A 16,407-nucleotide genomic window follows, 5' to 3' on the forward strand; every position below is an offset into this window, starting at 1 on the left:
CTAATAAAACAATCCAGAAATGTTATTTTTAGATTTTTAGAATTGAAAACTAAATAATAAAATCAAATCAATGGGAAAGATGATAACCAGGGTTTTACGGTGTCCACCACTATTTCTATTCAATTACTGAAAAGAGACAATTCTAAAATATTTATTTATTCACTGTTCTATTGACATCATCTACTATATGCATAGAGTCGCAAATATCACTAGGATACGAGAAGCATAGCACATCAAAAGATTAAATCCAAGCATGCACCATCAAAATGTATTAGCGAGAAAATTATACAAAACTAATTTTATTTCACAAATATTATTTGGGTATCCTAAGCATAACCCATCAAAGAAATGAATCCAAGCATGGACTATCAAACAATGAGACAAATATAATTGTAAAACTACCGATTACGCCCGTATGAGGCTGCTTTGAACCCGGTGAAGCAACAACTAATATCACCTTTTGTTAATAACCAAAATTATAGAATCAATTCATAGTAGCCTCCAAAACATATATATCTCAAATCAAATTGTTCTTATGCTCAAAGTGGTTTCTACCATAAACTCTAGTTACAAAAAGTTTATCAACACATAATCATGGGTTTCTCAAAACCCATCGAAAATAATAACAAAGAAGGAACGATCAAACCAATGTCGTCTTCTTCGTCGTCCCTTGTTCTTAACCTCTAAGACACCTGCGCAACCTCCTTTTCCTTCTCACGATTCTATCTTCAAGCCTTCAAGATTTTTGGTCGTCATCCTCCCTTATTCTCTCTTCTCTATGCTTATGTATATAGGGTTGTAGAAGATAGTATGGACCCAGTTGTAGCTTCCTGGCCCACTCCATCCAACAAAACCTAACTTCCAAGTTCAGATACTGCCAAAGTCCGGCCAACCCTCTCCATCTTATCGTTAATAGCGTTGATCCAGCCACTTTCTAAACCCGATCTCTCTGAAGTTGGCCAGGGAAAAAAAACGGTTTAGTCCAAAAACGCGTCAAAAGGTACAAATTAGCCCATGCCGAGTTAACTAGGTACAATTTAGTCCAAAAGTTATTTAAAATATGGAAAATACACATATAACCTTCTTGATTTACAATTTAGTCCAAAATTCCAAATATTTACAGTTTAGTCTAAGTGAGTCATGATGAAGTCAGCAATTTTAAATAATATAAAAATAATTTATTTTTTGAACCGTTTGTCCAAAATTCACAAACTTTATATATTCGGAAAGCTCTTTCCGAGATCTACAAAAAGAGTACCCATATGGCTATATAATTCTCATTTTTCAAAAATATTAGCTTACAGTGGTGTATAAACATGTACACATCCACAAAAATCCAGAAATACTAACCAAAGACTAGAAAATATCAGACGAGGAAAGTCTATTACTATTACAAAATGTAAAGGCGAACCTGATCCGTAACTTTTATTAAGTCAAGAGGTACTGGCTGCTGCTCTTGTCAAAACTTTAAATTTGTATATAGCCCATCCATATGTTGTAGGTGTGGCAATCCAGTGAAGCTTTGCTTCACATCTTGTTGGTTCCATAATCAGGTGAGTTACACGAGCCAATCCAAAAATCTGGACATTTGGATCTTAAACTCAGCATAAATAGTAGCTTGACTCATAAATCCTACAAGCAAACCGAAAACAAAACAACGTGTACAGTAAAAATAATCTGGAATTTTGAAACATCATCGATCAAGATAAAAGAATACATTCATTCAAGTGAAGTACCATGGAAAGCTACAAAGAGCTGAAATGCAAATTCTGCATGTAATCATGTTGACAGTAATGACTTGGTCCACATTACATATTGATATTTAGAGATTTCAGCCCTACATATATGTTGATGTAACTAATATCATGTACTTCTATCGAAATAAAATGGAAGTTGATGTTTATAACCCTACTTCTTATTTTAATGGATGGATACCACAGTCCACATATTTATGCCGCATACCTTGCAGGAAAAATATTGCAACATAACAGATCTAAATGCCTTCATGTTTCATGGTAGTGCAGATGTTTTCCTCGGAACATCAATTTTGACCGACCATACTATCACCCTTCATCCAATTTCATAAGATTAACCTTCATGCTTGAGGCAATAGTTGTTTTGAACTAACGCAAAATACAGTTGATACGAGCCTATGAATTTAAACATTTATTGTCGAAGCATTAAATCATTACTAAATTGAGTGAAAGTGGTATACAACTATTTACACACCTAAATTGACAATCATTACAATGGTGTACAACTACGTACACACCTTTAAAAAATCCAACACCTATACACATTAGTGCTTTCCCTAATTTTTGGTTTGTGTACATAAAATATCGTTCTGCAAGTGTACAACTACGTACACCTAAATAATCAACATGTGGAAAACTATGTATACCTAAATAACATAATATGTGTGTACAACTATGTACACATTAGTGCTTTACCTAATTTCTTAGACTCCAAAATGAATAACATGTGCACAACTATGTACACCTAAATAATCAATATGTGTACAAATATGTACACCATAAAAATAGAATATTACACGTCAATAAATTGCTCTGACGAAAAAAATATAAACAAAAAACAACTAAATCACAGAATTATACCCAGCTTAAAAAAGAATCAACGGTGTGCAATTAAAATGTAAACAAAAACAACTAAATAAAAAGATAGCATAATAGTGTACAAGTATGTACACATTAATAATCAACATGTGTACAAGTATGTACACATATTGTCCACATATGTGCGAGTATGTACACATGTTGTCCACATATGTACCCGACCTATATATATCAAAATGATCCTATCTTCCATGTCTACTAGATAAAAACGATTATTGCAAAAGGCCACAATTGCACTCACCAGTCGTCATGCAGCAAAGAATCTTCTTAGGATAAGATTTTGACTGTTTTGGATCACATCAAAAGACTTCTGCTGCCAATTATTCTTTGAACTACTGAGCTACTGGAAATTAGCCGTTGACTCCATCCTGAGGTCTACTGGACTCAACCTACTGCCATAAGACCAAAAATGTAATCATCTGCGTCATTGGTAAGACTCTCCTAACTTGTTTCGCGAACCTACTACAGCAGCATGAAAACAAATCAGTTCAGGTCAGTCAGATTGTTGAGCTACCTTCCAAAGATAACAGGTGCCAGTCGTACACAAAAAAAATTGGTGGCTGATAACCGAGTAAGGAAATAATGACTAACCATTTCTAACTCAAAATCCAACTTCCTTGAAGGTCCAAAATATGGTGGAGAGTTGGAAGCTGGATGACCTTGACCTCTGACAAAAAGTAGAGCCAAGAAAATTACTTGCACGTGGATATAGTATCAGTCAAGAATACTTGTTGGCATTTTCACGATACTGGGTAACAAACATATCAAAATTAAAGAGAATTTTGCAATAACAATGAGCATGAAAAATAATGCTAAATTATCAGGAAAGACGATAAACAAGTGATGACAAAATCATGACCAACCAATGGGATGACAAAATCATGTTGAACATAGAACACCTAATGGAAAATTCAGTTCACAAAACTAAATATCCAATACAGGAATTAATATGTACTCATTAGCAATCAATAGGTGTATAATTATGTACACATTAACAATCAACAAGTGTACAATTATGTGCACATTCACGATCAACAAGTGTACAATTATGTGCACATAAAAATTCAACTTATATACAACAATGTACACATGTTCAACATGTGTACAATTATGTACACACTAAGAATGAGCTTATGTGCAATTTTGTATCCCTTAAACAATCAAAGATAAATCATGACATATTTCTATAAATCCATCAAACAAATGATTCCTGACTAAGCTAATTATATAAAATACATACATGAGTTGAGCTTCAGCAACACCCATGTGGAGATTCAATTTATCGTTCCAAAGAGGGGCTTTCTTAAAGGTACATTGTGCTGCATAGACGGCAGATGCACCCAACATCAATCGGAAGTACTTAATCACTGCATATTGCATCAGGTTCAACTCCGCCAACAAAAATGTCAATTTCTCCATCTGCAATTCATCCCATTGAAGAGTCACATGAAATTTTCACTAATAACCCATAGATATAGTAAAACTCACTAATCCAGACACAAGGATGTAAATTCAAAAATGATGGTGATTCCCTTGTCAAGCTGCATCGGCGATAACTCAGCAAAACCATGTATTACTGAAAAAGCATTCTTTTATCGCATTTATCAGAACACATAAAATAGATACCAACCCTTGTTGGAAGCATACAAAAGAGAGACGAGAGATCCAGAGAGAAAGAGTGAAGTGGTATGATGGTAGTAGCAGTGACACATGAAGAATTTTTTAAGCAGTACATATAAGAATGGATGTCAAATTAAATCTCAGAAAAAAAAGGTACTAGGCTTCCTACTTACCTACATGTCATTTACATATAAATGATGTCATTTTATTATTTTTTTTAAATTTATTGCTTTTTCTTGGTTTGCTGATAAGGCTCTAGCTATCACATGGGAAATTTTCATGTTCCTTCTGACATGTAAGTAGTTCATGAAACTGGTGGTAATAGGAGAAAACTCACCATTGTTACTCAAGTAAAAAACAATAGGTAAGTCAATGAAGAGAACAGTGACGAGTACTAGTAGTGATTGCTTGCGAACCCTTTAAATAAACAAAATAAAAATAGCGGAACTTCATGAAATTTCAAGTAAAAACAGACACAAATAGTACCAAAGAGAGGTAGAATAAAAAAAAATTAAAACAATACACATGAGAAAGATTAACAGATGTACATAGAGAGAGAGGTGCATGATAGGAGGTCTGAAAATGGCTTCCACCGTTGGGAGGTTTCTCTAATTAAAGTAAGCAACGCTATGATAATAATAGAATAGATGGATAGTTCTAAGTTCTAACATTTGGAAGTAATAGTGGGGCCATAAAATCCAGAGTCATGTTCTCTTGATTACTCGATGAGAGACCGAATGTGTACCAAAGTTTTGAACGTTTTAACATTTTTCGAATCACCAATAAGTATACTAAGACACCCTAACACTTTTCCATCACATGGATACGTGGAACTTAATTGTAAGAAGCACGAACTGTTTCACTTAGGAAGGAGTGTATAAAAATGCTTGGGAACAGAGTGAGTGGTTAGTGCTCACCCTCCAACGTACGAGAGCAATTCCTTCTGTTTAGGTGCAATTTTGTCCGTGTTCTTGTCCAAAATGACCTGTTCAAATTCATCCATCCTATCTTCCAATTTATCAAGCATTTCCTTGCCATGCTCTTTTTTTGATTCCGCAATACATGCGAGAATCAAACTTTTCCCTGCCCGAGTACCAGCGACGCCTGTTTCAAATTTTATGACGGTGCACAGACACAGAATTATCATCTCCCGTACAACAATAATTTCACTAATTTTGCAATCCAAATCCATTCTATTTCAAAAAAGTTCATAAATCAATGACAAAAGCTTCACATATCTTTGTCTATCAGAACCTTGTTCTGTGCTTTCAATACTGGATCAAGCACAATAGTAATCCAATCGGAAATTTTCCATGATTTTATCCTAACTATATCTCCTATAATAAAATCTTTCTTTTAAGAACTCATGAACTCAATAAATCAAAAAAATTATCACAATGAAAAGAATACAGATCCATGAATTATACCCTAAAATTAATTTCTCAAAAAACAACATCTAATTAAGATTTCATATACCTAAATTGTGGTTTTAATCCGCTTAATTACATCAAATCTTGTCAATTATTTGATTCGAGAATACGTCGTTCTCAGTTTCAGTGCAATTCAAATTGAGACGTCAAACCTTTCTAGTGATTCAATTCGAGATCATTTCAATTAGCTAAACTTAACACTAAAATTAAATTAATGTTTAGGCAGTGATGTTAAAAAGAGAAGTCGATTCAATTATTACATCTAGAATTGAGATCATTATGATGAGCTTCACAGACAATTTCAATAATGAGATTTCTGTCGAACTTGAAGGTGAAATCGTCCACATATTGAACGTAATATTGTTTAAGATCTTCACCTGGTTTATGCCTAGAAGTAATGGCATATCACTTGTTTCTACCTACTTTTCTTCTGCTTCTACTGCCGTCATTGAAGGTTATGCGATTTTTGGTTTCGTTTCAGTGGATTTTGTTCTTCATTCTTCACTTTCCTCTCTGTGAATCGCTTTATCTCTCTCTCCAAAAAAAAAAATCTAAGAATGAAATGAACACAGAAACATGAAAAGGGCAGTTAGGTAATAAGAAAAGACCGTATTTCCTAGATCGGTTGAACTTTGGACTAACTCGTCCATATATGGACTAAATAGTACACAAGTTTGTAAATTAGGATTAGCGAGTACTAGGCCTCATGTGCTAGGACTAGAGCGTCCAAAGCCCATCAACAATGGGACTAAACGTAAATTTCTACCATTTAAATTTAAACGATTTTTTAGGGACCATGATTTTTTTGAGGAGACCATGGTTTTATTAGGCCACCTTTCCTATAGTTATAAGGGGTGTCCTAAAGCATTGAAATGACTAACATACCCTTAACCTAATTTAATTTAAAACCAACCCAATAACCACCTATATATATATAACCACCACCTCCTCCCACCACCACCTCCCACCATCGCCGATTACCACCACCACCACCTTCGATTATCACCACCACCAACCACCGATTACCACCACCACCACCGCCCACCACCGCCGATTACCACCACCACCTCTGATTATCACCACCACCAACCACCGATTACCACCACCACCTCCGATTACCACCACCACCAACCACCACCACCACTATATATATATATAGCTTAATTTAAAACATTAACAAAGATATTATCACAAACCCATTACTTGTCATTCGTTTTTGGTTGAATAAATGAGAAGTAATCATTAAAATGAGTTGAAAATGGAAGTTGCAGAGAGGTTTAATGGAGGATTTTTTTCAGAGAAAAGTTCGTTATCACGAATTGATTTTTTCTTAACCGAACTCAGAGTTCGGTTGATTCGCAAAAAAATACTTTTAACCGAACTCCTTGTATTAGAACAACACAAGTCCATAAGTTCGGTTCCTTCGCAAAATAAGGATATCACCGAACTTTAGTTTACGAAAATAATGAGAAGTCCACAAGTTCGGTTCGTTCGCAAAAATGTTAAGTTTTCTTTGTAACCGAACTCTACCTTTGAAACTTCGTAACCGAACTCTACCTAATTCTTCAAGAAATAAATTTCGTAGTAACCGAACGTTTGCCTAATTGCATATATGCATATACAAGCCCAGTTCGGTTGATTCGCAAAATATGTTGAAGTTTGCGAACCAACCGAACTTCTAACACTAGGTTACTTTTAACCTGCAGTTCGGTTGGGAACTTGGTTGCGTTGAAGTTTGCGAACTAACCGAACACACAAGATGTACCCAAAGAAATTGTTAAGTTCAAAGTTCGGTTACCTACCATTTTATCCTAGATAACCGAACATTACACTGTACGACCAAAACCTCCATTAACGAGCGAGTTCGGTAACCTGCGTGTTTGGAAAACTTAACCGAACTACACTTTCAGGTGTGTTCGGTTACATGTTCTTGACATATGGTAACCGAACTGGCCCAAATCTACATAAAAAATTTCCTTTTTTTTTTAAAGTTTGGAGCAATTCAACCCACATTATCTAAGTTTGAAGCATACCTGGGTACCGAAATACCCTTTCTCCGGTTGTGGTTGGTAAAATCCATCGTTTTTCATGTTTTCCTTCTTCATCTTCTCTAATTTTACTCTCTCAATACTTCTACTTCTTTAAAAAAAAACCATCTGATTTTTTAATCTCACTGATTATCTTTAACTTAATCATCTCATTAATCATTACACTAACTATTATTAACACTAACTAATCATCACCCAAAATTAATCAGGAGGATAATTTAGGTATTAATATAAATATCTAGATAAGAGGTGACCTAAATTTACTTCTAATGTCTTTATCCAAAATAAAACCATGGTCCCAAAAAAAAACCATGGTCCCCAAAAAATTGTTCTTAAATTTGGTTACTCTCAGGCCAAGAGTCTCAAGAATCAGATCCTTCTCGTACACAACCCAAAACCAAGGCAGTTTGATCACCAGTTCTTCACTATTTTGTCACTCATAATCAAATTGCATGGAAGCTTTCTCTGTCATTTCCTTGAACCTTGGAAGCTTTATGTATACAACCACCAGTTGCAATCATCCATGCATTCACTATCTAGAGAACTCGAACACCACTGAGTAACTGAAGTTAAAGCATAAGAAAACCCCACAATTTTGTCGATGCAGCAGACTCGAAATCAATCACCACTGCCTGCACTGCAACCGATTCAATCCTTCTGGATTTTCAGTCCGTCCATTGATCTTTCATGGAAGGCCAACACCAGCATCTCAATTCTTCATCTCAGCTGCCCAGCTCTACCGAAAAAAACCAACTTTCATCAAGCCACAGCACCACCTGGGCTTCTGCAATCCAACTGATTCTCGAACAGACTTAAACAAACTCAACTTCAAACCACCGCGTATGAAACCCAAAACTCAGTTTCCACCTAAAATCAGTCACGGGAAGACCTGAGTCTTCGCAACATCGCCGATACCGAGTCTGTTTTGAATCCATTGTACATTCATTGCCCTCTTCATTTCCGTTTGCAGGTCTATCTACAAAGACACCGCTATATGAACACCACTTCTAGCGAATTCTTCCATCTTCAATTTAGATTTTGATGCTCATAGAAAACACCAATCAAAACCCCAACTTCTGCAATTATTCAGCCAATAGTATCCACATCTATTCTCCATCTTCGTTACTGCAATATGGTTGAACACCACAGTCCCAATCTCTCGCAGTACTTTCACGGACCAACACCGTGAAGATTTGGTAACAACAACTGCTTGGATCTCTTTCCTTGGGATAAGAACATCACCAGTTGCCTGCACTGCTCAGCCTTCAGTTACATGCAGCTGAAACTCTATTCATGCATTATTTCTTAACGACCGGTACGTTGAACACAACAACACATTCAAGTATTGATTCACTGCAGTTTAAAGCTTGCACGAGACCTGGAGCTCACACTTAAACGGCCAACAAAACTGACGAAAAACGATTCAGACGGCACTCGTTTCAGACAAGGGTTACTAGAGAATAACAACCAGTGAGCTTGGTTCCATGTCGAGAACCCCTGGTTGAAAACTCGAGACATGAAAGAGGGCTGAAGATGCTTCTTAGTGTACACTACTATAGCATGTACTCCTCCTGTCTCAACCACACAAGTGCATCCAAGACTTCAACAACTCACGTTTCCCAGACCTTGATGTGCTGGCCGTGATTTTGAGTAAGTGGCGCAATTAATTTACACTCCATGACAGATTTAGCTCTCTCCTTCCGGCACCGTGAGTAATATTTTCGTTGTTTTCACGGTAAACGTCATTTGTGCTCTTATTTAAGCCGTTTATTCTTTGGTAATCAAATTCACTTGTACTTTCTACAAAAGCACTAAAATATTGTTATTAGCCAAAATATCGAGTCCTAACTAATATAAATATGAGTATAAAATGTAGCACCTAAGTGCTTATCAAACACACCCACACTTATGTTTTGTTAGTTCTCGAGCAAAACAAATAATAGACCCGCTCAACAGTTGACCATAGTATTTTTTATTTTTAAAGACCCGCTCAACAGCTGATCATAAGATGATAAGAAAATACCCAAAAAATAGACCCGCTCAACAGCTGGTCATATTATTCAATTCTTTTTATTTTATTTTTTTTGTTTAAATCAAAATTCCTAACGAAAGTGCCACTCCCCCACACTTAAACATTATATTGTCCTCAATGTAGTTGGGTCATCTAACGTAGAAATTAAGATGGAAAATTCAAGCAAACAAATAAAAGATATAGAGGGAAGAAAAAAAATCTGATGGGTTGACTCCCATGAAGCAAAATCGTATGGGTTGACTCCCATAAAGCATAATCTTTATATCCATGTTCGCGTATGCAAGTAATTCTTGTAGTTGCGTGTTATGATCTTGCTGTTTTCTATCGTGATTGAGTACTACCTTCTCTAAGATTTGCTCGAGGTTTAATCTCCGATAGGCAAGATGAAAAGTAGTCACAAACATCTTCGTCTAATCGTTTGTGATTCCACAGTATCTTGTTTCACTACCATACGACTAAGATTATTGTGAGATGATTGATATTTCTAGGTTGTTCTTCGGAAATATAGGTCTAGTATATCAATTGTTTCTTGTTCACCTTGATTTATCAAAAGAAGGAATAAAACTCATAGGTTTATCTGTGGGAGACAGATTTATCTATTCAATAGACTTTTCTGTGTGAGACAGATTGGTTTATCAAGTCTTCGACTTTGGGTCGTAGCAACTCTTAGTTGTGGGTGAGATCAGCTAAGGGAATCAAGTGCGCAGAGTCCTGCTGGGATTCAGAGACGTAAGGAGCGCAACTGTACCTTGATCATTGTGAGATTGGTTAGGGCTCAACTACATTCCAGTATGAAGTTAACTTGGAGTAGGCTAGTGTATGTAGCGGCTTAATACAGTGTGGTGTTCAAATCTGGACTAAGTCCCGGGGTTTTTCTGCATTTGCGGTTTCCTCGTTAACAAAACTTCTGGTGTCTGTGTTATTTCTTTTCCGCATTATATTTGTTTATATAATTGAAATATCACAGGTTGTGTGTAAGTTCGATCAGTTGTGAATCCAACCTTTGGTTGTTGATTAAATTGATTGACACTTGGATATTGGTTTTTGATACCGTCCAAGTTATTTCTTATTCAATCGGGCTCGCAAATTCCTAGTTGTTTGATTGCAGATTGAACTGAGAACTTGTAGTGGAACGAGTATGAGAGAATCTAGGGTTTCTAGGGTTCATAATTTCATATGAGAGAAGCTAAATTCATGACGTTCTTCATGTTCTTGTCTAAAGTCAAAGCAACCACGACGGTGGAAGTTTATGGAAGAAGAAGAACAAAGGAAGAGGTAAACTCTTCGTAATATGTCTTGTTGTTTCTAACGTTTAGCACTAGTGGATTACATGACTAGTTTATTATATGATGTTTGTTGATGTAATAACTTGTTATGATAATGAAATATTCTCGGGGTGGTTTTGGCCGTGGATGTAGCCTACAAAGGTGAACCACGTAATCTTTGTGTCGTGTGTGATTGTCTATTATCATATTGATCATATATTCGTGCTAGTATTATTCGATCATGCTAATCTAAATATGTAAGAAACGGATTCGAGCTAAGTTATCTAAAGTAGGATGTTTCATGGAATTTATACTTTTATGGAAACATGCCGGTTTGAGATGAACGTAACCTCGGTTGCCCGACAGTACCTTGGCCCATATTTGTATTCATCAAGCGTCATCTCAGATGACGTCTCGTGCAAAGAATCCATCATCCTCAAAAAAAAAAAAAAAAACCTGAAAAAAAACAAAAACAAGTAAAATAAAACTAAAAAAAAAATCTAAAGAAGAATATATACAAAAATAATAATTACAAAATTCCACAACCGCTCCCCGGCAGCATCGCCAAAAATTGATAGGAATTGAGAAAACCTTATATGTAAAACCGCAATTGCACGGTGTCTAACTAATAGACAGGGTACCGGTCGAACCCACAAGAAGCGGTGGAAAGTACTGTAACTGATCTCTAATAAAACTATCCAGAAATGAAATTTTTAGATTTTTAGAATTGAAAACTAAATAATAAAATTAAACTAATAAAATCAAATCAATGGGAAAGACGATAACCAGGATTTTACGGTGTCCACCACTATTTCTATTTAATTACTAAAAAGAGACAATTCTAAAATATTATTTATTCACTGTTCTATTGACATCACCTATTATATGTATAGAGCCGTAAATATCACTAGTATACGAGAAGCATAGCACATCATAAGATTAAATCCAAGCATGTACCATCAAAATGTATTAGCGAGAAAATTATACGGAACTAATTTTAGTTCACAAATAGTATTTGGCTATCTTAAGCCTAACCAATCAAAGAAATGAATCCAAGCATGAACTATCAAACAATGAGACAAATATAATTGCAAAACTATAGACGCGCATAAGGTTTTGAACCCAATGAAGCAACAACTAATATCACCTTTTGTTAATAAACAAAATTATAAAATCAATTCATAATATCCTCTGAAATATATATATATCAAATCAAATTGTTTTTATGCTTGTTAATAAACAAAATTATAGAATCAATAAATCAATTCATAATAGCCTCCAAAATATATACATATCTCAAATCAAATTGTTCTTATGCTCAAAGTGGTTTCTACCATAAACCCTAGTTACAAAAAGTGTAGCAACACATAATTATGAGTTTCTCAAAACCATTCGAAAATAATAACAAATAAGGAACCATCAAACCAATGTCGTCTTCGTCGTCGTCCCTTGTTTTTAATCTCTAAGATACCTCTGTGGCCTCCTTTTCCTTCCCACGATTCTGTCTTCAAGCCTTCAAGCTATTTGGTCGTCGGCCTCCCTTCTTTTCTACTCTTTACGCTGATGTATATAGGGCTGTAGAATATAATATGGACCCAGGTGTAGCTTCCAGGACCATTCCATCCAACAAAACCTAACTTCCAAGTTCAGCTACTGTCAAAGTCCGGCCACCTCTCTCTATCTTCTCGTTAACACCGTTGATCCAGCCACTTTCTGAACCCGGTCTCCCTGAAGTTGGCCACAACATCAACCAATTATGTCCATTTAAATCTGGCCACTCTTAGGCCAATAATCCCAAGAATCATATCCTTCTCGTCAGTGTCGTAGCAAAGTTTTTAGGGGCCCTAGGCAAACTTACTGAAACGGGGTCTTATATAAGCAAAATAACAAAAAATTTGGCAATTTGATATAAAACTATTACAGATTGTCAGACGATACTGCAAAAAAAGACTAAAAACACAAAGCAAATTCCTTATCTCATGATAATAATTGATATTCCTGCCGTTTCCGACGTGAAATCTTTAATTATACTATCAAAATCAATGTTATTTAATATCTCAATCTCAATGGATAACATTGCTAACCCATTCAACATTTCTTGTGACATCGTCGACCGGAGGTAATTCTTGATTAACTTCAACTTCGAAAAATTTCGTTCGGCGGAGGCGATTGTAACTGGAATTGTCAATAAGATTCGGTACGCAATAAACGCATTCGGGTAGCAACCTTCCATATCCTTTAAGAAATTCAATAGTTCAATTGCTTTACCGGTTTCGACTAGCAGATAACTTTGTAAAACTTTCAATTTCGCGTATAAGTCATGCCCATTAATATCAGAACTCATACAATGCTCCAGATGATTTTCAAGATTAATACAAGAAGCCATTAAAATATCATCATCAAGAGAACACAACTGATCAACATTATATAAGAATCCAAATTTTTCTGCAAACTCTTGAAATTGTTCAAATCTACTAGTGAGTGGAGATATAGCTTGATCTAATATGTAATTGAAATAGTTAACTCTAAAGTAATCTTTACCCGATGGCGGTGCTTTTTCGGGTACACTTTCATCATCAAAAATGTCTTGTTCTTTTAATTATGTGTTTTTCTGGAAAATTAGGTTCAATCCCCATTGTTGTGGCGACCGCTGTAGCTTCAATCAACGAATTCTCAAGTCGAGTCTTTATATAGTTGTCAATGAAAAAAACAAGATCTTTAAATCGCTTCACGACAATATCGAGATGCATATCCTTATTTTGAAGCAACTTACTAACTGATTTAACCACAAGCAGTAGATGGTGCCAAACAACCATCCCAACTATAAATTCAAAATTTTCAAATTCATCCTCTAATAGTGAAGAAGCTTCGGCTCTTGTTTCGGCAGTAAACTCACTTGATTCTGACAAGTAAAGTAAAGCCTCTTGAATATTGGGTGCTTGGAATCGTATTGCTCTAATAGCCTCAATATGACTTTGCCATCGAGTATCTGACACTGCTTTAACCGTGAGACCACCAACCTTATGTTGATACACCTGCCAACGCTTAGTAGATGCTGAAAAAACTTATACAAATGTTGGACAACCTTGAAAAATGTTACTGCCTTAGGACATGATTTAGCCCTATCCAAAATCAAAAAACTGAGACATGACAAGCACATGGCATTTAAAATGCTATAGGATTTACCTCAAGTAATCTGTTTTGCACCCCCTTTATTCTTTCCACTCATATTAGATCCGTTATCATATCCCTGTCTTCTAATATCATGAATATTAAGATTAAGCTTGAGGAAAATAGCTTAACTTTACTTATCATCAAAAAAGAATATTCCTGGATCTTCTAATCACTGCTGATACAAAAAAACAGGAAATCAATAATTTTTGAAGGGAGTAAAACAAACCCCATAGCAATAAACGTACAATTTGGGGGACCCCTAGTATTTGGGGGGCCTAGACCCTTGCCTAGCTGGCCTATAACCAGCGACGGCCCTGCTTCTCGTACACAACCCAAACCAAGGCAGTTTGGTCACCAGTGCTTCACTATTTTATCACTCATAATCATCTTCACTATTTTATCACTCATAATCAGATTGCATGGAAGCTTTCACTGTCATTTCCTTAAACCTTGGAAGCTTTATGCACACAGCCACCATTTGCAATCATCCATGCATTTTCTATCTAGAGAACTCGAACACCACTGACTAACTGAAGTTAAAGCATCTGAAAACCCCACAATTCTGTCGATGCAGCAGACTCGAAAACAATCACCATGACTGCAACTGCAACCGATTCAATCCTTCTCGATTTTCAGTCCGTCCATTGATCTTTTATGTCAGACCAACACCAGCATCTCAATTCTTCGTCTCAGCTGCCCAACTCGACCGAAAAAACCCAACTTCCATCAAGCCACAACATCATCTCGGCTTCTGCAATCCAACTGATTCTCCAGCAGACTCAAACAAACTCAACTTCAGACCACCGCATACGAAACCCAAAACTCAGCTGCCACCTAAAATCAGTTACGGGAAGACCTGAGTCTTCGCAACATAGCTAACACCGAGTCTGTTTTGAACCATCGTACATTCACTGCCCTCTTCATTTCCGTCTGCAGGTCTATCTACAAATCCACCATTATATGAACACCACTTCTAGCGAATTATTCCATCTTCAATTAGATTTTGATGCTCATGGAACTAACACCAACCAAAACCCCAACTTCCGCAATTATTCAGTCAACAGCACCCACAGCTATTCTCCATCTTTACTACTGCAATATGGTTGAACACCACAGTCCCAATCTCTCGCAATACTTTCACGGACCAACACCATAAAGATTTGGTAACAAAAGCTGCTTGGATCTATTTCTTTGGGATAAGAACATAACCAGCTACCTGCACTGCTCAGACTTCACTTACATGTAGCTGAAACTCTATTCATGCATTATTTCTTAACGACCGGTACCTTGAACATAACAGCACATTAGAGTATTGATTCATTGCAGTTTAAAGCTCGCACGAGACTTGGAGCTCACAATTAAACGGCCACCACCACCGACGAAAACCCATTCAGCCGACACTCGTTTCAGACAATGGTTACTAGAGCATAACCACCAGTGAGTTGGTTCCATGTCGAGAACCCCTGGTTGAAAACTCGAGACATGAAAGAGGGATGAAAATGCTTCTTAGTATACACCAATATATTATGTACTCCTCCTGTCTCAACCACACAAGTGCATCCAAGACTTCAACAACTCACGTTTCCCGGACCTTGATGTGCTGGCCGTGACTTTGAGTAAGTGGCACAATTAATTTATACGCCATGACATATTTAGCTCTCTCCTTCCGGCATCGGGAGTAATATTTTCGTTGTTTTCACCGTAAACGTTATTTGAGCTCTTATTTTAAGACGTTTATTCTTCGATAATCCAATTCACTTGTACTTTCTACAAAAACACTAAAACAGTGTTATTAGCCAAAATATTGAGACTTAACTAATATAAATATGGGTATAAAATGTAGTACCTACGTGCTTATCAAACTACATGTTTGATTCATTCTCGATTTTTTCATCATTTCGTCAATTCGGTCTGTGTGTTTGATCACCATCAATATTGGAATCATTTGAGGGTGGTTTGGTTGGATTTCGTCCACAAAATCCATTGTGGTAGTAATTTTAAATTTTAGGTTTTAAGTTTTTTAATTATGATGATATTTTGATGAAATTGATGATTGACATTAGATGAGTTATATAATTTAGACGATATGTGTTACAATCCATGACTGAAATGGATATTTAGAATTTTGTGGGTTTCATTTGATTATTTGTGATTAAAAAAAAACTAAATCTTTTTTTATTTGTGATGAAAATGAATTAAAATTTG

The 16,407-nt window shown here is 36.0% G+C and overlaps 1 protein-coding gene across 1 annotated transcript; it reads right to left on the bottom strand.

Moving 5' to 3' along the window:
• Positions 1-13,000: 13,000 nt before the first annotated feature.
• LOC113312709 lies at positions 13,001-15,286 on the bottom strand. Its single transcript, XM_026561446.1, has 4 exons — positions 15,274-15,286; positions 15,059-15,144; positions 13,802-14,063; positions 13,001-13,527 (listed from the first exon to the last, which is right to left on the bottom strand). The coding sequence occupies exons 1-4, from the start codon at positions 15,284-15,286 to the stop codon at positions 13,001-13,003; spliced, it is 888 nt and encodes a 295-aa protein (XP_026417231.1).
• Positions 15,287-16,407: the final 1,121 nt, after the last annotated feature.

This window comes from Papaver somniferum, chromosome 9, assembly GCF_003573695.1.
Source record: "Papaver somniferum cultivar HN1 chromosome 9, ASM357369v1, whole genome shotgun sequence".
Classification (NCBI taxonomy): domain Eukaryota; kingdom Viridiplantae; phylum Streptophyta; class Magnoliopsida; order Ranunculales; family Papaveraceae; genus Papaver; species Papaver somniferum.